General features: G+C 39.0%; 1 protein-coding gene across 5 annotated transcripts in view; it reads left to right on the top strand.

The window, feature by feature from the left end:
- Window positions 1–24,314, top strand: part of brsk2b (BR serine/threonine kinase 2b) — a 171,130-nt gene that overhangs the window by 127,984 nt on the left and 18,832 nt on the right. For 3 of the 5 annotated variants that reach the window (XM_058382186.1, XM_058382187.1, XM_058382188.1), the window contains exons 6-14: window positions 5,475–5,508; window positions 5,835–5,903; window positions 10,231–10,377; window positions 13,344–13,375; window positions 14,983–15,147; window positions 19,484–19,581; window positions 19,677–19,827; window positions 20,227–20,295; window positions 22,397–22,457. In XM_058382186.1, coding sequence (XP_058238169.1) covers window positions 5,475–5,508; window positions 5,835–5,903; window positions 10,231–10,377; window positions 13,344–13,375; window positions 14,983–15,147; window positions 19,484–19,581; window positions 19,677–19,827; window positions 20,227–20,295; window positions 22,397–22,457 — 826 coding nt within the window. The remainder of the gene's footprint in view (window positions 1–5,474; window positions 5,509–5,834; window positions 5,904–10,230; window positions 10,378–13,343; window positions 13,376–14,982; window positions 15,148–19,483; window positions 19,582–19,676; window positions 19,828–20,226; window positions 20,296–22,396; window positions 22,458–24,314) is intronic. The other 2 variants (XM_058382189.1, XM_058382190.1) reach the window with 1 other exon arrangement.

The raw sequence follows: 24,314 nt of genomic DNA, 5'->3' as shown, positions 1-24,314 counted from the left end.
TCAGCTTTTGCTACAGTAGATAGGTTAAGTGATTAGTGCTGATATTAGCAGAACTGTCCAGAGCTAGCTCCTCAAGTTAGATTGCGATGACATTATGTTTTAGTACTAAGCTGGTGTTTTAATAAGTTAATTATACTGATAGTAATTATTTATTTTAATCTCAGGAAGGTCATCTATGGCTTTTTTGTCTCAACGTCTTCTGTTGCGATTCAGTCAGATGGCCTTGTCCTGTTTACAAGGAATCTCAATCACACAGACCTTCAGACTGACGGCAGAAACTCCATAGCAGCTTTTATTGGCAAATGACCGCCCAAAAAGGTGCCTGATTGACATGAAATGCAACCAAAGTTCGTTTTGTTCAGAGTCATGTTTACGGGCGTGAAAATACAAAGTCGATGTCTCTCAAAAACAAGTTGTGCAACCATAGATTGTTTGTTTATTTAAGAAAGTCGAATTGAGTGTAGTGCAAATTAATGAGTGTATAACATGAACTCCACATAATTTGGAAAATCCAGTGATTAGCTTATCCTCGCAAGTGTTCATTGTCACAACGGCTTCCATGAGGGAATTAGGGCATCATAATGGCTTCCAGGTGGACCGACACAAAACATGACATGCACACGTCTCTCGGAAATCCTGTAGAATCCAACCAATCAGATGACGACTCCAAAACTGCTAAGATTACGTATCAGACGTTTAGCCAGTTTCATGGGAGTGACGTCTGAGGCTGAGACTAGTTTACAGGTGGATGAAACTGCAGCTGCTAGACTACTGACAGATCTACATAAGCAGGAGTGCATATTTCCTCCTGTTTTATCTTCACTGCACTGGTTGTTAGTGTGCTTCAGAATAGAGTTTAAGCTTTTACTCTTTGTTTTTAAATAATTAAATGAGTTACCTCACAGACCTCTCAGACCTGTTAGAGCACCACACTTCAACTATGTTCCCTAGGTCTTCCCAGGTGTTCCCAGGTTCCCAGGTCCAGATTAAAACTTGAAGAGGCTTTGGATAGACTATATTGGCAAAAGTTTTGGGACAGCCCTCCAAATCATTGAATTCAAGTGTTATTTTTCAGGGGTTGGGCTTGGCCCCTTAGTTCCAGTGAAAGGAACTCTTAATACATCATTCAGCATACCAAGACATTTTGGACAATTTCACGCTCTCCCAACTTTGGGGATGTCCCCTTCCTCTTCCAGTATGACTGCGAACCAGGGCACAAAGCAAGGTCCATAAAGACATGGATGAGCGAGTTCTGATCTCAACCCAATAGAACACCTTTGGGATGAATTAGAGCGGAGACTGCGAGCCAGACCTTCTTGTCCAACATCAGTGCCTGACCTCACAAATGCACTTCTAGGGGAATGGTGAAAAATTCCCATAAACACACTCCTAAACCTTGTGGAAACCCTTCCCAGAAGAGCTGAAGCTGTTATAGCTGCTAAGGCCGGGACAACTCCATATGTAATTCATGTTTTGAGGTGTGTCCCAGATAGATAGATAGATAGATAGATAGATAGATAGATAGATAGATAGATAGATAGATAGATAGATAGATAGATAGATAGATAGATAGATAGATAGATAGATAGATAGATAGATAGATAGATAGATAGATAGATAGATAGATAGATAGATAATATCATTTTGATAGCAGACACTAGTCTCAATACTTATGTTCCCATTACATGGCTGATCAGATTTGTTTTGTGACGGAGATCTGATTTTTCGTGCTGTGTGAATTCTTTCCAATCAGATTCAAGACACTTTTAGAAGTGAACCTCTGAGCAAATCCAATATGTGACCATGTGACTGTGATATCACCAGCACATACACATCACTCTTTATAGGAATACCAGTAATACTGGATGTGCAAAACATACAAAAATGTCACATCTGGCCTTATCTCGCCTCCTCACTCTGATCAGGAACAGATGATGGGGCTGCCAGAACTCCAGAGCAAATCTTCTTTGCAATAAAAGCTTGTGTTGCATTTTTTTAAACATCGATTTTGAAAACGTTGGGCTTCTGTCCACACACACACACACACACGCACACACCACCAACAGCAAGCACCTGTAAGGATGATAAATTGTGAGGATGGCTGTATTTTCTGAAGTTCACCTCAGGGCATGGTTGTGGTTAAGGGCGTTGTGTTGTTAGTCAGTTGGGAGTGTAGAGTTCACAGTGCAGGGCTGATAGCTGTCACTGCTATTACACATGCACAAAATGATTTCTAATTATTCTCAGTTGTCTGTGGCATTGTTTAATATAGCAGGGGATAGAACAATAAATTTAAAAAGGCAATATGAGCACATTCAAGCAGACAGAGTAACATTCATGTCACTACTTTAAGTAAGGAATAAATCACACTCGGGCATGTTGTTAGAGGAGAATAATGATGCAACCAGCTGCTAAGCACGATTACAGTTACCACCCGAAGTTGATTATACATATTATCGTTTATAGGTGCGGTTAATGTTGTGAAACAAATTCGCTTTTTGTTACGACTTTCATTATAGCAGCTATAAATATCCTTTCCATCACTCTTTTTTCAAAGAAATACAGTCTAGATTGTCATGTCTCGTGTTACTGAGAAGATTTCTACTCCATGGTGTTAAACCTGTGGACTGCTACAAAGCCCTGACACTGGAGGCTCCTTTAATTAAAAAAACATCTCTTTATAGAACGCATCTTCTTTTCAACAATTATACATTTTTCTTTGTTACATAACAGCACTTTTTAAGCTTGTTTAGTATTAGGTGTAGATATTTCATTCTATTTCTGTTTCAGGAGTCTAAAGACATGCATTGTAGGCTGATTGACATCTCTAAATTGTCTGTAGTGTGTGAATGAGTATGTGTGTGTGATGGTTTGTCTCCCTCTCCATCATGTCCCCTGCCTTGTTCTCGGAGTCTCCACTACGCTGTGTGGGATAAACGGTACAGAAGATGGATGGATGGATGATAACATGATTATAAAAGTCTCTGTGCTGCTTCAATAGAAAGATATTTCCAGATATTTAGAATGCGTATATTGCTACGAACCTCTGATTTGCATAACAGCTGGAAATGTTGTCAGAGCCGTGCTGCTATAGAAAACGAGTCAACCCCTGATGACCAATCTGATTAGAGAATTCATCGTCACTGTGGTGTAATGAGATTTAAACAGCTGGAAATAGTCCTTATGACTCCTTTTTCAATATGTTTAATGAACAGCTAAAACATTGTGTAGTCATTATTAATCGCTTAATAATCTGTATTTTAATGATGATGCACAGGAGTAGGCCAATACTTATATTGCAAGGTAACTAACGGTAGCATTCAGTCGTCGAGGCAGAATCCATTACCTTTCCATGCATTCACTGAGTAATAATAATAATATGATAATGGACAGAATATTTCCCTTCAAATAAGATGCCATTGCAACAACATCACGTCAGAGTTTATGAAAAATCTTGATTTAATTAGGATGCTTTTTGACAAGCTACTGTTTGCCTGCTGCAAATTGGTTTCATTTGCATGCATTTGCATAATGCTATGAGACATTTGCAAACAGGTATCCCCTGTTTACAGAAGGAACTCTTTGACATCCCTCCATCGATGCTAGCGCCTGGCTTCATCTGACAGCTCTGTCAAGCAACTGAACCGTCCGGGTCATTACTCATAAATATGTTAAACAATTCTGACAGTTATTGGGCTGCAGTTTTACAGACCTCTAGCAGGATGTCATTAAAATCTAATGTTACATTATTGGATCATTCAGCAGTGTCAGAGGAAGAGCAGCCGAGTGGCGGGCAGCGAGCCAGCGGCCGAGCCGAACATATTAACGTCGTAAAAGGAAGCTTATAATATATCACCTTTAAACTTACCGTCTTAATGAATATTGTAGAAAATGTAGGCTAGTAAAAGTTTTAGTGATTAAAGGTTTCTGGTTGATTTTGTTTATCTGGTTATGTCCAGCTATAAAACTTTGCAAGTGGTCCAAAATGCAGCAGCGCGACTCACACAGATTCGAAACGCTGATGCTTACCTACAAAGCCAAGAATGGACCAGCACTCTTACCACAAAGCTATTACTCCTCGCTCCCTCATATCTACTCGCACTGCTCGACTGATCCCACCATCTCTCAGGGTAAGAGGTAGGTATACATCAAGACTCTTCTCTGTTCTGGCACCAAGGTGATGGAATGTACTTCCCCAAGATTTCCGAACAGCCGAGTCACTGACCGTCTTCAAACGACGAATGAAGACCGACCTCTTCCTGAAACACTTAAACTAGCTTTTATTTTCCCTGTTTGCTTTATGTGTGAAATAAAAAACACAGATGATGGTTTGCTAAGGTTTGATGGTATGCTAAGTCTTTGACCTATGGAACCAGGGTTAATGTACACACTGATAGAGACTTCAAAGTACTTCGCTCTGGATAAGGGCTTCTACCAAATGCCAGAAATGTAAATGTAGAAGCTGAATAGTTAATGTGAAGATAATGTTTTTGCTCATATGGGATTTGTTCTTGATAGTCAAACTTCCGGAAGAGTCCAGAAACTGAAACTAGTGTTGGTTGCTCTGTTACAGCAAAATGAACGTATATGCTGTTTATATGGAACGTGTGAATGAAAAAAAAAAAGAAAAAACTTTTCCTTAACTTTCTTGAGTATGTCCTGAATAAACATATTAAGAATCAGAATTAGCTTTTTTGCCAAACAGTTTTACACGTACAAGGAACTAGCCTTGGTGTATTGATGCATAGTAATGTAAAGCAATCGAGCGTAAAAAAAAGTCGAGCAGAACCTGTGAAAACTCTGAGAATACACCTAAAAACATAAAAGAAAATCTAAGAAACTGACACAAAAAGAAACGTGAACTGTATCATAGTGTAGTATAAATAGTGTATCAGAAGTTAAATGATGAAAACTGAGAGAAACTGAGATATTTCTGTAAATATAACACCTTCTTTTCAGGAGTACTAAATTACACAGAGTTACAAATTTTTAGAGGCAGCGAAGGCAAATGCAGATTTTATCGAAACAGTGCAACACAAACAACCAAAACTGTGAAACAATAAACCACTTGGAATAAGGCAAAAAACAGGAACATAGAACATCACATACACATGGGTATGTGTGATCACTGGAGACATGATGTAGTCATGTGACATACCAGGGCTGATGGGTAATATAGTTCAGTGTCGATTCCGGCTTCACCATGACACACAGGCACACACAATTACTATTCCTAAATGGTTTAGTATATAACTTTGCTTGTGCTAAATGATTATTTTCATGCCCCGGATCTCATATTATTTACATTAATAAACATGCAAAAAGGACAGCGCATGCTTGTCGAATCTGTGGGAATTTCAGCTTGCACACATTTTACTGGGTGTTATCATGTTTGCATGTGTTTTACACACTCAATACAAGAAACACAGTCTATCATGTCTGTCTCTTCTTCATCCATCTTTTTTCTCTTTCAGATCTCCTCACTACGCCTGCCCAGAGGTGATCAGGGTAAGTGTACTCTCAGAGCCATCTCTTCTAATGTAGCTCTCAGACCACGCTGCCCTCTAACCACCTCTCTCTCTCTCTCTCTCTCTCTCTCTCTCACACACACACACACACACACACACTCCCTTCTCTCTCTCTCTCTCTCACACACACACACACACACACACACACACACTCCCTTCTCTCTCTCTCTCTCTCTCTCTCTCTCTCTCTCTCTCTTTCTGTCTCTCCCTCTCTCGTTCTGTCTCTCTCTCTTCACTCTTCCTCTCTCTCACACACACACACTACTTCTCTCTCTCTCTCTCTCTCTCTCTCTCTCTCTGTGACAGGGAGAGAAGTATGATGGCAGGAAAGCAGATGTTTGGAGCTGTGGGGTCATCCTCTTTGCACTTTTAGTGGTAAGTTTACCATTTTGTTTACCATTCCGTCGCTCTTCCCCAACAACTCCGAAGTTATCTCCAAGATTTCTTACTCATGTTCAAAAGTCTTAATTAGAAAATGAAAGATTCTCTCAGATGTCAGCAGGCAGCGAAGATCAGCATAAGGATATCCCCTCTGATTAAATTAATGATCCAAATAAATGAATGTTTCCATTTCCTTCTGTTCATGTGGGTGTTTATGATCCAAGAAAACAGAGAGCTTTGTTTTTTTGTTTTTTTTTTGTTTTTTTGGTTTTTAGACGCAGTGCCTAATTTGGAATCATTCTGCATTTTTCTGGCACTGAAGAGAGAAAATTTGTTCAGCTCAGGCACTACAAGGCTATTGGTCCGGATTAGATTAGAGGCGGGTAATTAGGTCTCCATCATAACAGTTCAAGCATATCAACTCTTGCTTTGTTTAGATAGTGGAAGAAAATAGGGTGTTAGATGTGTGTGTGTGTGTTTAGCATTTTTTTTTTAAATGCAAAATTCCTTTTGTAATATTTTGTAACATGGGTAGTGCAGCAAGAAGCACAACAACAGGGTCACTGGTTCGAACCGGAGCCTGGGTTACTGTAAGGTTCTGGTAGATGAAATAGTGATGTAGAAGATATTCCTAATACCCTACTATACAGCAGTACACCAAAGCAGAAATACAGTGGAACCTTGACATACGAATTTAATTAAGGTGAAAATTCATATTGCGATATGACTTTTCCTATAACAAATAATGTAAATGCAGATAATCTGTTCCAGCCACGCAAAGATATTACCAATATTACCAATATCCAAGAGTCAAGGGGCCTCACAGGAAGTTACCTCCCGGACGTACGCACAACTTAGCTGACATTCAGTACGGTTATTTCGTATCCCGATGCAAATTTCCTGCAAAATTCAATGCATTTCAATTCTTAAGCAAAAGATTTATAACGCAGAAGGTGCCACTGTATGTCTGAATAAATAAGCAGGTGAGAAATTCCCAGATGACCTACTGCTTCTATTGTACTTCAATTCAATTCAGTTTATTTGTACAGTGCTTTTAACAATGGATATCGTCTTAAAGCAGCTTTTCAGAAATAAAAAAAACAGAAGAATTTTTTAAAAATTAAATTAATATTTATCCCTAATATTTAACAGTATGGAAACTCTGCACACTGTGCTATCTCAGAAGATAGTGGGACTGTTGAAGAATCATAAATATTGGAAGGCAGTGCATCAGCTCTTTATAAGTGTTGGTGCTGTAGTTATTGTTTTGCAGTTAAGCTGATGTCGTAGGTCATGTGACCGTGAATCATGAGCCGAATCAGTAGCAGCTGTCATGGTGCGTGATTTCGGATACAGCCATGGTTATGATGCAATTGACACTGGACAACATTACCCATCAGCCCCAGCACATCCATTGTCCTGCTGTTTAGTTACACCTGTTACTCTGAATAAGCAGCCCTACATTCGTTCTGGTTTTGTATGTTTTCTTATCAAGCTTTTGTTGTTACTGTGTGTGTGTGTGTGTGCCACAGCATTCATAGTCTTTGTTTTTGCATTCTATCCATAGCTCATGTTTTTCACAGTTTTGCTTGTTTGTTTGCACATTAAATACAAATCTGCAAGCACATCCAGCACCTCTACAGAATCGTGACACACTCGCTGAAAAATGAATGAGTTTTTTGTAACCTCTTAGCTCTCAAGCAACCATCCTAAATATCTGCTGTTGTAAAATGCTGAAAAAGTATGATGCGGGATACGGTGATTCAGCCCATCAGGATTAGGATGCATGTCTTTGTCATGAGGCAGGTGCTTGGAGGTTGGATGCAAATGCAGGAGGTTTATTCCTAAAAAAAAAAAAAAATGTCAAAAAAGGAAGGAACTGTCAAAATATTAGGAACAGGTAAAGGCAAAACAATGCTGGTGAACAATCCAATTAAAAAAATTAAAAAAATAAATAAAAATTAAAAGAAATTTAAGACAAAGAACAAACATGCTTAATGAAATCCACATAGGCTAGGCAAGAACAGAGTCGAGAACAGGGTAGTCAACAAAATGGGTAGTCAAAAAACATCATAACGTACTGAGCGTGTACTTCACAAAGATAGAACTGAAACAAAGGTGCTTATAAAGTGTCCTAAACCAAACAAATGTGCAAACAATCAGAAAGAAAGAATTCAGACATTCTAGTGTAGGGTGTGTGTGTGTGTGTGTGTGTGTGTGTGTGTGTGTGTGTGTGTGAGAGAGAGAGAGAGAGAGAGAGAGAGAGTTTTAAAACCTCAGGTATTCAGTCCATATATAGTCATTCTCAATATGGAGGAAATTTGGCTCTTAATCAGATCTTAAAAGGCTCGTCCAGGCACTTGATCAGGCTCTGCTTCATTATCTTTGGAAAAGTAACAGAATTGAAGTCCAACAAGAGAAAGAGAGAATAAATGACTCAGAATCTGATGTTCACATAATGTATATAGCTCCACTGCAGTGTCTCTTTAGCAGCTTTTTAATTAGTAGTAAATTTTCCTGATTATTTCTTAAAATATCCTTAATAGGTGCTAAGTAATATCTGTGCTTAAGATTTAATTTAGTAAAAATCTTCATAAAAATGGAATAATCTGTACCATAATTTTGCTCTTTATTTCAAGCACTGAGTCAGACAGGAGAGCTCAGTAGAACTGTGTTAGTACTGATTTATCATCATTCCACAGAGCTGATGAATTCTCAGGTCAGAAAGTGTGGATTTATTCTCTGAGAGTAGGAGCGTCTATAATGTAAATGAATGAATAATATATTTTCGCCACGTGAAAGTCTTTAGGATTGAGCACTTCGTAGCATGACAGTCTGCACTTACAGACCTCTTGACTTATTTACTTCAAGAAAGAGAGACAAATGTGAGGATGATGAGGGAATGTCTGTTAAAGGTGCTATAATGTAAGTGATATCAGGAGATAACTTGGTGGTGTCTTAAACAGCACCCTAGCTCCCTAGCTCCCTAGTTTAGGTACACTACACCATTGGGATGCTGATGACTGTCAATTCCTGGCAAATGAGTCCAGCATAAAACTAACATTTTAGTTTTATATGTCATATAAATGTGTCGTGGTGAAAGCAGGATCGTAGACTGACGATCATTAAACACCATAACATAATGAAACAGTAATTAGACTCAAATAAACTGTATATAGCATGTCAGAAAAATAAATAAACAAATAAAATGAAGTATGAAAGTTGTCTAAGGGTTCATCCATCATTTTTTTTTTCTCAAGCTGAGAGGCTTCAGAAAATATGATGTAATTTCCAGTAAGTGATCATAGTGAGTGTTGATACTCCCTGTATTTATTTTTAATTCATTTTTATTTATTTATTTATTTTTTTTTGCAGTGCATTGTGGGATATGGTTACAGAAAGAAAGTTCCAGTGCAGTTGAAACATTTTAAAATGGCCGACTCCCTGATCTCATGAACGTTCTGTAACATTAAATGTAACTGTAAATGGTTGCTTATATCTGTTTAAAATTGTTCAAAATCATTTGGAAATTAAAAGAAATACATGAGTTATTGATGTCACCCACTTCGTGTCACTTTAGGCTGAACCACAATACTCCATGTTGATTATTTTTCCCTAACAGCACACTGCGTTGTGTTTAATTCTTTTCAAGGACAATGGAAATAATTAGCAAATATTAGCAAAGCTGACTTTTATTAAACGCCGGACATGTGATTGCTCTCTTTCTTTGAGGTTGTTCTGTGTCGAAGGCCACATTGCACCCAAAGCAGGTGCTACACCTTTATTACAAACCTGATTGATTCCTTTCTCAGCCGCCGTATTTGCGTTTTTTCCATTATACCTATATTCACCTTACGAAACAATCAGTCTTCTTTCAGAACAAAAGCAGCTTCTCTCTGCTCTACTCCAAGATTTTGCATTGGAGAGGGAATTGCTTTGTTCTTTTTTCCTTTTTTCCCCCTTCCCCAGACATCTGCGTTTTGTTTTAGTGACAGTGGCCGCTAGCTTTTGTCTGATTACATCATCTGTTACACGGGCCTGGCGCCTGTCACATCTATGTGTCATGCACATCATTTGACAAAAGCAGCAGTCTGTGTTAGGTCAGGGGCTGTGCTGAAATAAAGAAGATAAAGTCAGCTCAGCATGAAACCATGCTAATTGTCTCTGTTTGGCGGTCTGATTCTATTTGACTTTGATAAACACGTCTCGGTCGCTTCTGCATCGTTCACATGTTTTCCTTGTGTCTGATATGTGTTTTGCAGTTTGTTAGCGTGTACACAGTCTTCTTTTCATCCTTTACGATGTTGTGTGTGTGTGTCAGGGTGCTCTGCCGTTCGACGACGACAACCTGAGGAATCTGCTGGAGAAGGTGAAGCTGGGAGTGTTCCATATGCCTCACTTTATCCCTCCTGACTGCCAGAACCTTCTGAGGGGAATGATCGAAGTGAACGCAGCTAAAAGACTCACGGTTAGTCCAAGCTCTGTAGATAATCTCCACTAAATCACTTGAGGAAAACTACTTGAATTAGTGAAATTGGTAAAAACAGGATTCTTTTTTTTTTTAAACTCCAACCAGAATATACATGCTGTATGTAATTACCTTCTATGAATTGGGTGACTGAGTGTATGATGACGTCACATGCCACGTCTTAGCCCAAGTCTGTGGAAAAGCTGTTGGAAAATTACAAGCATCTTCAAATATTGGGAAGTTTGCTTGATTTTGTTCATTTCTTCGATCACAAAAAAGCTAAATCTTAGGGGGACTGATAAATACTCTGAAAAAAGTGAGCAAAATTAATTAGACACTTTGGGATTTGTGGGTGGAGCATCTGAGGGTGGAAACTGGTCATTTTCTAAATAAACAATGACCCATGTGATGGGTGTACATGATGAAAAAAAAAATGTGAATAGCTAAATGTACTTCTGTAATTCTGTAAGATCAGACACACTAAATTAAAAGGATTGGAATTGCGTTTGCGTTCTTCGAAGGTTCCCTGCAAGGCTAGATTTTTTAGGTGACAGGCTGTTTCCTGTAGACAGACGTATCTTCGGTCTCAATCCAGCAGACAGGAAATGAATTGTGTTTCCTTCAAATCTTTGGGTTCAGTCCTGAAATGCATTACAGTAGAGTTTTATTCCAGCATCGATGTTTCTTTATATCAGATGCACTCAAGACTCACAGGTGGTGACAGTACTGAGCACACAGCCTCAGCGGGATCTTTCCATACACACATAAACACACACACACACACCTGTGTTCCTGGGGTGATGTGTCACTGTGTTCATCGTATTTCCAGTCAGAGTCTGGGTTTGGTCGCTGCCAATTCAGGTAAACACCCAGCAGAACTAATGCGATTCAGCATGACTGTAGACGATTCACATGACAGGCGCTTTCTCCATCTCTCTTTCATGGCAGAAGGCCTGAGGGTTTATGAGCTTATCTTAATACCGGCTCTTTGAAACATCCCTGTCCTTTTCACTTCTAGAGGAATATCTAATAGATCTGTCTTTACGGACCCGCGACTGACTGATCAGAAATAATAGCACTGTGTCAGCGGTGTAGCCATGAGCAGAGCTAAATGCTCTCTGTGCTTTTTGGTTTGTCAGTTACTCGACCAAACTTATCTTTCTCATTGTCTAAAATGTGACTTGTGAGTGAAGCAGGAGCTACAGGTAGAAATGGAAACGAGCCGATACCCAGCATCTGTATCAGGCCAATAGCAAAAAAAAAACAAACAAACAAAAAACAGGAAAAATGGTGAATCAGATATCAGAGAAAAGTTATTTTTATATAGGATCCTGTAACAAAAAGTAAGAAATCGAATTGGATTTGGAAAATAAATGTACTTTTGGAACTAGGAATGTATACATATTGAGACAGATGCAAGTGTTAATAAACTAAACTAATCTGTAGACAAATCCAGAAAAAATAAAGAATTAGGAGCCTTTATTTTAAATTTAATTCAATGTAACTACTTAATTTCCTGGATTATTCCATTATTGATTATAGTCCACATTATTCAGTAACTACACCGATCAAGCATAACATTATGAGCAGTGACAGGTGATTATCTCCTCATCATGGCACCTGTTAGTGGGTGGAATATATTAGGCAGGAAGTGAACATTTTGTCCTCAATGATGATGTGTTAGAAGCAGGATAAATGGGCAAGCGTAAGGATTTGAGCGAGGGCCAAATCCAAATGGCCAAATTTTGATGGCTAGACGACTGGATCAGAGCATCTCCAAAACTGCAGCTCTAGTGGGGTGTTCCCGGTCTGCAGTGGTCAGTATCTATCAAAAGTATTATTTAAGTACCTTTAGGTCCTGTAAGTATTCTTTAAGTCCTTTAAATTGCAAGGTGTGGCCCAAGGAGGACCAACCTAGCAACTTACAGGACTTAAAGAATCGGCTGCTAACATCTTGGTGCCAGTTACCACAGCACACCTTCAGGGATCTAATGGAGTCGATGCCTCGACGGGTCAGGGCTGTTTTAGCAGCAAAAGGGGGACTGACACAATATTAGGCAGGTGGTCATAATGTTATGACTGAACAGTGTATATTCTGATCCACACGACGGTTTAATGGTTCGCCTCGTACCTCTGAGGCCGGGTCATGAGACAGAGACTGTAAAGCTCAGGGTTAAATCATGGACCCGGAAACAGCAGTGAGCCTCTGCGCCGCCCCTCAATAAATGCAACTAGAATCTAAAAATAAGACTAAACATTCACATGTTCAAAATTCATGGCGCAGCACATTCCTGTCTGGTAAATCCGAGTGCAGAGCTCTGACAGAGATTCACCACTCAGGGGGAGAAAAGCCTGAACCCCCCGAGCTCTTCCCTGGCACATACTCCACAATGTGTTCACAGCGATAGCAGGGCATTTCCATAATATGCCCTGATGAAGCTGATGAGTCGATGAGTTATGGTGCCACTGATACCTCGTCAGACTCCTGTTGTTTTCTAATCAGCTCGTACCGAAGTCCCTACGGCTCAGCCCTGGACGCAAACCCCGCATTATCACCCGGTTCCACCGGATTATATCCGAGGATCATATTTTTACAGCCTGGTGTTATTAAGTCACGGCTTAATATCGGTACGATCTTTCTCATCGACACGTAACACAGTGATGACCCTTGTGAGCTTGTGTCGTGGTGCTCTGTCGGCCTGCAGTCTAATTAGAGGCTGAGTTGATATGCTCTCTGGGTCTCTGTAGCGTCTCCAGTGAAAGCCTGAAATCAGAGGCTGGGATGCTGATGCAGGAAATTTGCGACACAGCTTGACAACATGAAATGACTTTAGCTTTCTATCTTTTTTTTTTTTAATTTTTTTAATTTAATTGCCATTTTGTAATTTCAGTCATGTAAATATAATTGAATAATATTGATGGAAGTGAATTTCCTGCGGTTTTGATTAACTTTTCTTTTATTACAGTTAGAACAGATACAGAAGCATACATGGTACATGTAAGTATGAATCAGTCTTAGTGTGTGTGTGTGTGTGTGTGTGTGTGTGTTAGCAGTTTTATCAGTTGCATATGGGTCAAAAACAAAATAAATTGGATTTAAACAGAGCAAAAAGCTATATATTACTATTAGAAAGGTCAGGCAATATATTACTCTCAGAAATCTTTTCTATTTAATATGGAACGAGTTATTCACAAACGTTGTCAGAAAGAGATTCTAAATAATATCAGAAATGTTTTATTAACATCCTCAAAAAAAGGCACATTGTATTTAGTGTAGAGTTTAGCAGCTTGACATTTTCACAGTAAAATAATACCGTAAATGTAAATATCAAGAAGAATTAACATGCGTTAAAATGCGTATTTTTACTTCATAGACATGAGTCCAGGTGTGAAATCCTTTTTAAATAATCTTTCCAGAGTCTTGGTGGTGGTGGTTCTTGTGGATGGAGTTGGACATGTACAAAGCAAAAAAGAAAAAAATTGAGAATGGGAAAATGCTGATTAAGTTTTATGTGTAATCAGCATCGACAATGTAAAGTCACTGAGATGGTGATATGCTGATGTGAAACCCGGCATTCACAGCTTTGGGGTGTTAGAAATGTTCCCAATTTGTAACACTGAGTATTGCTACTAACGAACTTATTATCACTGGAAAAGCCATGTGGGCTGAGAAAAAGCATTGGCACCTATACGTTATTTTTAAAGCAAAAACAACTGATCCAGAATTGGTGGTTTGGTGTCATTTTTACGAAATCCTGGTGACTTAGCCTCCTGCGTTTGACTGTAATATGACAAGTGAACAAATATGGAAGATGAAAATATACAACATTAACACTGAGCCTGTAATCTACTTATTAGAGAAGCTTTAGCAGCTCCAATACACAAAAACTACACTAGAAAACCCCACTAAAATAACTGCTGTTTATCTCTGAGAGGTTCTTGTTAAGACGATTTCAGTTAAAATACAATTTCCGTTTTGTTTTCCATTTAGAAGTTTTTATTCTTATTAGATATTTGAGCCAATAAAAGTATATTGCTTGATATTAGTTTTAAGTACTGCCATTAGTCTGTATGAAATTGCAAAACCATGTTTGTTTTTTGCCTTTGACCCATTATGTGTTTGTGTGCATGCAGGCTGTTGTGATAAATGGCCTTGGAAGGTTTAGTAATGAAGAAAGAAATAATGTCTTTGTTTGTGTTTGTGTGCATGTATATCTGAGGGAGAGCCGTAAGCCTCCTGCGGCTCAGTGTGTGTCTCTGCCTCCTGCTGTTCAGAGCTTTATTAAAGACCACAGACTCACATGGAGCTGATGCAACTTTGACAAGTGTTCTCATTTCTCATCCATCCATTACAGCCCTCTTTGTCTCTTCTTACCACTACTTAACTCCATTTATCCTCATGCTTTGCTTTCAAGAGAGCTTACTGGATGCATTCAAAATCTATGACAACACCGTGCGTGGCCATGCCACGGATTTTAAAAATGACTTAATTTAAAAAAAGAAAGACAAAACAATGCATCAAGATGTAAATGTGCATTAATATTACACAGGATTCTGCGTCTTGTGATATTAAAGCAATTCTCATTTCCATACGTTTGTTCGCAGCGGAGGGAAGAACGAGCCGGAGCCGGAGCAGCCTGTTCCTCGGAAAGTGGCGATCCGCACACTGCCCTCGGCTGAAGACATCGACCCAGACGTGCTGGAGAGCATGCACTCTCTCGGCTGCTTCCGGGACAAGAACAAACTGATGAAAGACCTGCTGTCCGACGAGTGAGTAACACAAAGTAAAACACTCTGGATGTACAGACTGAATTTTCAGTAAAGAGTGCTATATATATGTAATTGATTGAACATCTTAACAAAATTGTTTAACGTCTTTTAATTCAACTTTCCATCTGATCAGATCTACATAATCCCAAATTGATTTAGTATCTTATTTATGTATTTTAAATTCATTTATCCTCTTGGAAAGCACAGTGGCTTAGTGGTTAGCACATTTCCCTCACAGCTCCAGGGTTGTGGGTTCGATTCCTGCCTCTGTATGTGGAATTTGCATGCTCTTCCTGTGCTTCAGGGGTTTCATCTGTGTGCTCCAGTTTCCTCCTCCAGTCCATGCACTGTAGGCTGATTATCATCTTTAATTTGTCTGTAGTGTGTGAACAGGTGAATGAGTGCGTGCTTAATTGTGCCTTGCAGTGGGTTGTCACCCCGTTCAGGGTGTCCCCTGTCTTGTGGTATAGACTCTATGCTTCCTGTGTAGTATGTGCAGAAAATGTAGATAGAATTTGGTATCCTGTGGCTTAATTAAGTTGTCAAACGGTACACAGTGGTATGTGTCATGGTAGCACTGGTAGCCCAGAACTACCCTACCCATCAGCCCAAGCACATCACATGCCACTTTAATCACTCCCACCAGTGTCTCGTCATGCCTTGTTTAGCACCACTGTTTAAACTCCAGCCTCTTTGTCAAGGGAGCTTTTATGGTAGATTGTTGTCATGTGCCACAGTATATCTTACGTTTGGTGTGGTTTTTGCCTCGTATCCACAGTTACACAATAAATTACATGCGCTTACATCTGCCTCACTCTTTAATAACAATATGCTATATACACTGTATTGCCAAATGTTTTGGGACGTCTGCCTTTACATGCACATTAACTTTAATTCTTAATCTGTAGAGATTAATATGGAGTTGGCCCGCTCTTTGCAGCTATAACAGCTTCAACTCTTCTGGGAAGGCTTTCCACAAGGTTTAGGAGAGTGTTTATGGGAATTTTTGACCATTCCTCTAGAATCGCATTTATGAGGTCAGGCACTGATGTTGAACGAGGAGGCCTGGCTCACAGTCTCTGCTGTAATTCATCCCAAAGGTGTTGAGGTCAGGACTCTTTGCAGGCCAGTCCAGTTCCTCCACACCAAACTCACTCATCCATGTCTTTATGGACCTTGCTTTGTGCACTGGTTTGCCGTCATGTTGGAACAGGAAGGGCCCCAAACTGTTCCCACAAAGTTGGGAGCATGAAATTGTTCAAAATGTCTTGGTATGCTGAAGCATTGAGTTCTTTTAAAAAATATAAAAAACAAAAAACAAAATGCAAAATATAGTGTATGTGCTGGATCAAGTGCTATTTTATACACTGCACTAATTTCATAGTAGGACTATTTATGCGACAATTAACGTAACTGTTCTTCTATAAGATTTATTTATAAATGAATAAATAAGATTCTATAAGATTTAGATTTATTAATGAATCACTACAGAGGGGCCCAAAAAATATATACACACTTCAACATGAAAAAATATATGCCTAAAAATGTTATGATGAAAATTTATATAAATATCTATGGGTAGCTGTAGGTCATGTTCGAATTATTATCATATTAGGTGCTCAAAGTGGTCAATTTCGGCGAACTACTGTAAGAACAATTCGTGCCATTGTTAGCCGTGTTGGTGTTTCTGTTCCAAATGCACGTCGCCATTGCCATTGAACTTCACACACATTTCCAGATTTACATTACCGCTTCAAAATTATTTTGCGCTGCTGAAAAGTCAAGCGTGCCTCTGCCATTTTCTTTGGCTCTCTTCTGAAGCTCACATGATAACATCAACGATGGTGCGACATCTTTAGAGGAAACATAATACTACACACCTGCTGCCATAATTCAATTTTTAAGAAGGCCATAAATAACAACTGTTGAAGTGTGTATACATTTATTTCGACCTCTCTGTATATTTAATTTTTTCTTATTATTAAAACATCTCTCCCTTTCATGCTGCATCATTTTATAGTTGTCTTTCTTCTATCCACATTTTTTCCATCCTTAATTTTTTTTTAGGTTTAAGAGGAGTTTCTGTTTTAAGGCTTTTACTGATGATTTGCATAACCTGAATATGGAGCTCAGAAAATGTTCAGACTTTAAAGTCGCCACCGCTGAACATGGCTTTAAAGCCTAATTCACAAATATTTTAAATGTGAAAGTATTAAAATTATTTCTACACAGGATACATTTATAGTAGAAATAGATTCGGTTAAAAAAAAAAAAACACAAAACAGTACTGTATTCCTGCATGATTTCAGCCTAGTCCCCTGTCTCGCACTAACTCTTCTCTAAATACGAGCTTCTCCTGAAAATATTTGCTTCGAGGCACTTTATTCAAGCACAGAAATGTTTTATGTCTCTGTTTCTCACGGCTATTAAGCCCACAGCACCTTTAGCGAAGCCTGTTCACCTTCTTTCATCCCTCATCCCCCAAACCTCCCACAATTACCACCTGCACGCTCGGCTGTGTGCGCTCACCTCTCTAACGTGGCTGATGGATGAATCCGGCGTGATTTAGCCAGACTGCGATTATGAGTCTGCTTTTACTGTCTACCCTGCAAGTTCATACCCTCTGTCATAACCATGTTCCCACACCAAGCATCTGATTTCACTCAGAGATCCTTTATAGTCCCTTATAAGGAAGAATTTATTCTGTTTTTTAAAGTGTTTTGGACATTTAAGACTGGGGTTATTGGTGTAGGTCTGATTTCACACTGCCGGTGTTCCGTGATCCATTAGCTGAGCTCTAAATATTAATATCATGCCTATTTACCACAAACTAGAACTATTTCCATTTACAGAGCAGCGTCATTATGCCTCTTTACTAACTTTATTAACTTTCATTAATTTAGTTTCTCGCCTCAAACCTACATCTATGGATACTTTTGTTCTTATCCCACTGTTCTGTTCAGTATTTTGTCTCTTTTTGATTTTATGGCAATATAAATCCAAATTCTATTTTTGCTGAATTTCTGTCTGAACCCAAGTGTACTCAGGAAATCATGATGTCTTTGCACTGGAGCTACAAGGCTAATGTAGCTAGAATGAAAGTGACTCATTATACCAAAAGTTGGGGCCCAAAGTTTAAAACATTTAGCTGGAATTGTATATTGGATGTCTCTCTCTCTCTCTCTCTCTCTCTCTCGCACACACACACACACACACAGATACACACACTGCTAAACTGGCTATAGGTTTGCGTTAAGCATTAGCTTCATTAGCAGAGTTTGGCTGATTAATTGACAGCATTTGAGCTGAGGAGAAGGGAGAAGATTTCAGTCTAATGATTGGCAATTTAATTACAATTAAAAGTCAGTCATTACAAAGTTTATGGTTGTTCCAGGTTTAACATTTGTATCTTCCCTGGCAGCTTAATTCATTTTAAATTGGGTCAATTCCAATCTCTCAGTCATTTATTCATTTTTTAGATCAGCTTTTTAACTATATGAATATTAATATTCACTGGATGGATTTCAGATTAGTGTCCATCTTGTTCATCTTCATTCATATTATTCACTATCTGCTATACATTATCCAGTAATTACATTAAACCTGATCGGAAAGATAAGTGTATGGTTTGTTACTGTGTGAGTATGGTGAATAAAGGGTTAAGTTATCAAAAGGGGCAGCTTTGTAAAGCTAGGCCTTGCTGTTTTTCAAAAAATAAAAAAGACACTACTATAAGGTTTTATTAGATATGATTAGATTCAACTTTATTGTCATTGTGCAGCGTACATGTACTGTACAAAGCCAATGAAATGTAGATAGCATCTAACCAGATGTGGTATCTTTAAAATGCTATATATATTTAACATGTCTTCCAGTCCCCCATCTGTATCACCCCCATAGCTGTATATCTATTGTAATTTATTGTAAATATACTTCTGTCTGGTTAGATGCTATATATGCTGAGCACATATGCATACATATGTAGATGTATGCATGATTAAATAGAATATATATCTATATGCAGAGTAGGAATGAAATATGAAATATACAGTAGTGCAAGATTGTATTATAAGTTATGTGTTGTGCAAAGATTTATGTTTAGGATTCTACATTAGAATAGTTACTGTTAACAAACAGGGTTATTTTGGACTTTTGTGCATCTAATCGCAACGTAGTTGTAGGAAAAATCCATTGAAGGATGTGAAGAAGTGACTCTCTGCCTGATATCTATCCAGCCCTGACTGTAGATTCCTGCAGCCTATCAGCGACAGATGATTAGGTAGAAGGAAACCCCCTTTGATTAGATCTTACAGTCGTCTCTCGTTTTAACTCTTAGTGACAACCAGGAGAAAATGATCTACTTCCTGCTGCTGGACCGTAAGGAGAGGTATCCCAGCCATGAAGACCAGAACCTTCCTCCACGAAATGAGATTGGTAATGAGCTTTATTTTCTTTCACTCTCTTTAGAGGATGTGTTCAGGTTTCACATATGTTCCTGTAGCAGATTAAAGAGCCTGCATTTCTTACAGACCCTCCAAGGAAGCGGGTGGACTCTCCTCTGCTGACCAGACACAATAAGAGGAGACCGGAGCGTAAGTCCATGGAGGTACTGAGCGTAACTGAGGGAGGATCTCCTGTACCTGTACGACGAGCTATCGACATGAACCAGCACGGACAGAGGTATCAGAGAATACAATATAAACACCCGGAAAATATGTGAAGGTCACAGAGGACCTGTGAACACTGCAGTATTCGTACTATTCCGAAAAACGCCATAAAGGTGAAGAATATCTCGTAAAACTTTAACTGTACCTTTAACTGTAGTCTTCGTCATCCCTTTTTATTTGTCTTTATCTCATTTGATTTGATTTACCCTTTCCATAACTCTCACTCTGACTTCCCGCTGCCCTCCGTAACGATTTTGTAGGAACGATTGGCCCTCCGATGAGGAATACGTTTACAGCGGTGGGCCTGTGTGTTATATGAAGTCACAGCATGTTCTAGAAGAGAGCAGTAATTATACAAGTAGCTCAGGATAGTGCTGTAATTATCCTCTCTGTTCTTTCTGTCCCGCTGTAGTAAATCAGTTTTCAGTAAAAGCCTGGATATTTCTGATGCCAACCACAAAGTGCAAAGCAAAGAAGAAAGGTAGAAATCAGCATCAGTCCTTTCACTTCAGCTCTAAAGATGCAGTGGGGTTTTTTTTTTTTTTTTTTTTTTTTTTTAAAGCGACATGCCGGATTGATCTTTGCTCAGTACAGGGCCGAGATTTTGACGTGAGGTTTTGTAGATTGTACCGAGCGTTCATTAGAGAGCTGCTTTGTGCTGCGGCACTCTTTCAGTAGCACCGTTCCTCTGACGAATAGAGATTAACTTTTACGGAAATAGGGCAAATTGGAACGAATAAGAGATCCTTATTTTCTCTGATTTGTCCCCTCAGTTTTGGCAAAGCTGTTCCCCTCTGGCTTCCTCCACAAACATCAAAAGCATCTTATCTCCCTTCTTGTGCCTTTCATGTTTCCGTTTGAAGTCTGGCATATTTTTTATTTTTTTTGGCGTATGATAGAATCCAAAAAGTGAGGTTAATTTTCTTGCTCTACCTGCCCTTTTCTCCCTTCAGTGTTTGTTTGCGTCTGTCTCCCTGCTGCAGAACGTGTGCGTCCAGCTACGAGACAAAGATTTTCGGCGCACAAACGCGGTAGCGTGAATGAGTTAAATGAATTAATGAGTTGCAAGTAGAAGGCATTCAGTTTTCAGCCGTTCCCGATGCTGAATAGTTCATTAACTTTGTTATTTTTTTTTTATTAAGATCTAAAAGAAGCTTGGAGACTTGGAGTTTAAAAACAGCTTTATCATGTTATGCATTAAAATGAATCTTTTTTTTTTTTTTTTTTCCTGAAAAACTCCACTGCATCTTTAGTGCGCTTTATTTCCTTTTCGATTTAGCAGCTAGAAATCCTCTCATCTAATAGACTTTTATGTAGAGATAGAGCTCTGGTTTCTCTCTCACTCTCTCTCTCTTTCAACCCTTTGTCAGTAGATAGTAGAAAAGCTGCTATTTCTCTTAGCCATAGAGGTTTATCTTTCCTCCTATAATTGCTTTCCTCTTGTGTGTGTGTCCTCACTGTTTTCCTCACTCCCGGCCTAATCAAATGTGTTGCTTCGCCACGTGCTCTAATGTCTCAAATTGTGTGTTGTGTCACTCGTGGCTAATTAAATGAAACATAGAGGGAGGAAATGAGCGTCGGTGTTCAGGAGCATGAAGCCCAAATGTTTTCAGTGTCGTGATTTTCTGCCTGAATGATCAAACACATTTTGTGCCTATAGGATAATATGAGTTTAAGTAACATGTGATTGATCAATTTATGGATCAGAACTTTCCTCGGAGTAGGATGAGGGTGTGTTGACACATTTAATGATGATTAACTGGTCTTACGGTTAACATTTTTGCCTCCACGGCCAGTTACGCTTCAGGTGTTTCGCTAGACTTGGCCACGTGCGCCGTTTAATACTTCACGCGGTAAAAGAAGGAACAGGGAAAAAGATACAAGAGAAGGATTTTCTCATTTCACAGTATCTTTTTAAATATATATACGATTCCTGAGGAGTAGTTATTTGTAAACGATTGTACACTATGATAAGCTACACGCAGTAAACACTCGGTCTCACTGACTGCATGCGGATACGATATAAAAAAACGGCTCTGGAGATTAAAATACTTTCGAGCAGTGAGATAAGGTTTACATTTTTTTAAGCAGTAAGCAGTAGAAGCCAATTAACTTGACAAGCTTCAGTATCATTATGCAGGGATCATTACACATTATTGGCAAGCTCTTGAATGAAAAACTCCCTCGGATTCATGACACATTTGGAAACAGCTGCAGATGTGTTCAAAATATTGATGCTTAAAGGTGCAGTTTGTAAATTTGAAGTGGTGTTTCAACATATAAAATTCGGCTCCATTTTAAAGATCACTTAGAACAACTGGGATTTGTATGCCATGTCATTATTTGGCAAGAATTCTTTGTTTTAGGTTTCTTTTTTTTCCCCACATTTTTTCTGGCCCAGAAATAAGTTCCACCCACAGTCTGAACATATATACTGCATATAGTATCACAGTTTATTTCATTTCACGAGGCAGCAGAGACCCTTCCCTTAAAAATGACAAACTGCCCCTTTAAAGGGAATCTGAGACAGATAACTATGCAAATATTGCATTGTGATTGTATGAATCTGTGTGTTGTGTCAGGTCACGGTCCATCAGTGGTGCTTCATCTGGTCTGTCCACCAGCCCCCTCAGCAGTCCTCGGGTAAGTCTCCAGGTTTTGTCCCAAATAACAGCCAGACATTTCATAGAAAGGGCCACTCATGAGAGTGCACTATGTTCTGTATGCCGATCTATAGAATGTAAATAAATAGAAATGTCACTGATGTTAAAATACACAGCGTTAATCATGTATCAGCAAAAGCACTTGACTTCCTTTTCAAACTTAAACATCTTAGCAGGAACACTTATTAGCTGAAATTTCCTCAATTTGGGGCAAGGCCTGTATCCAATTAGCATCAGTTGCGAAAGGAAACGATACTATAGGTTAGTCAAACTTAGGGCTTTAATTATGCACATGTCAACAGCTTCAAAGCCAACCTCCAAATAGTATAGCTTATTAGCCACGCTCAAGGTCCACGATTTAATTTAAAACACCGGAGCCGCAGTCAAATCGCAGCCTGCCGATACTAATAGACTAGTCCTAACTGCTAGTGCAATTGCACAGTGATGCTCAGCATAATTAGCTGGAATCTCTTCCTTATTCAGAGGATTGTAGCTCTGGGATATTTGAAGCTGCTAATGGCTTGGTAAAATCTGAAAATCCTTCTTTCCTTACTTACAGTAGAGCTTTTACAGTTGACTTGTTTGAACCGCCTAACCATTTACAAATCCACCGCTAAGTCTTTCCAATATGCTGTCTGTGAGTTGCACAGGCGAAATGCCAGCAGGATTTAGCCTAACCCCTGCTTTGAGGCTGGCCTGATCAAATATTCTAGTCTCAAATATTTTCCAAACTTAGACAGAACTTTATTTACTCTCTTGCTGAATGCTGTTGGATGAAAAGTTTTTTTTTGCAAGAACTATGTAGGGCATAAGGCCTTTGAGTCCAGCAGTCGAGCTCTCAACACTTGCATCTCAACCAGTGGCAAAATGTTTTATGCCGTTTCAAAAGTCTTTTTGATTTATACAATTGCAGATGTTTATATTTATGGTAAACCAGAAATATACCAATTCTTTGAATGAGTTCTATAGTTCTTCAGTAATACTTCCGTATGTCTCGTGGTGTTATGTAGAAGGCAATAATTCATAGCTAATAAATGTGCGTAGTAGTGAATACAGCACTTATTTGCCAAACTGCCAGCTTTTTATTGCTATATTTAATGTTCTCATATTCTTACTTGCTTAGCACCTTCGCCTCCTGCCACCAGGGTTGGAGTTTGCATGTTCTCCCAGTGCTTCAGGGTTTCCTCCAGTTTCCTCCCCCAGTCCAAATACATGCACTGGCATCTCTAAATTGTCCTATTGTGTGTGATTGTGGCCTGTAAAGGGTTGGCACACTGTCTAGGGTATCCCCCACCTTTAGCACAGAGTCACCTGGATAGACTCCAGGCTCGCCGTGACTCTGCCGTATAGGAAAAGTGGTGAGAAATAGATGGATGGATAGATGGATTTTCTTACTTTATTGTAGCATTACCTGCTTCTCATTAGAGGAAAATTCCACCCTGCGTATTCATTTTAAAACTTCACACTGTTATCTCTTAATGGCTTGCTCCCCATCCTGACAACCTTTACATGATTACAGCATATTGGTCTTCTTTTACACTCAAAACTCAACCAGGATTTTTTGCATTACAGTAAAACCTCAGCATACAAATTAAATTTGTTCTTAAGGTCAAAATTTGTATTACTGTCCGTTTGCTGAAAATGCTTTGTATGCCAATGCAAATTTCTTAAATTCTTGAGAAAATTCCTAGGGAAGGCATTCGTATGCCGAGGTTCCACTGTATTTGTTTGACTGTCTTCACCGTATGCTTCATCACAATTGAATCAGTTTACTAGTGACTAAACACTAGTTATTAATAAATAAATCCTACATTCTACAGTAAGAATGAGAATACTA

The sequence above is a fragment of the Hemibagrus wyckioides genome, linkage group LG27 (genome assembly GCF_019097595.1).
Source record: "Hemibagrus wyckioides isolate EC202008001 linkage group LG27, SWU_Hwy_1.0, whole genome shotgun sequence".
Taxonomy (NCBI): domain Eukaryota; kingdom Metazoa; phylum Chordata; class Actinopteri; order Siluriformes; family Bagridae; genus Hemibagrus; species Hemibagrus wyckioides.
The sequence above is the reverse complement of the archived record's forward strand: the minus strand, read 5'-3'. Positions and strand labels throughout refer to the sequence as shown.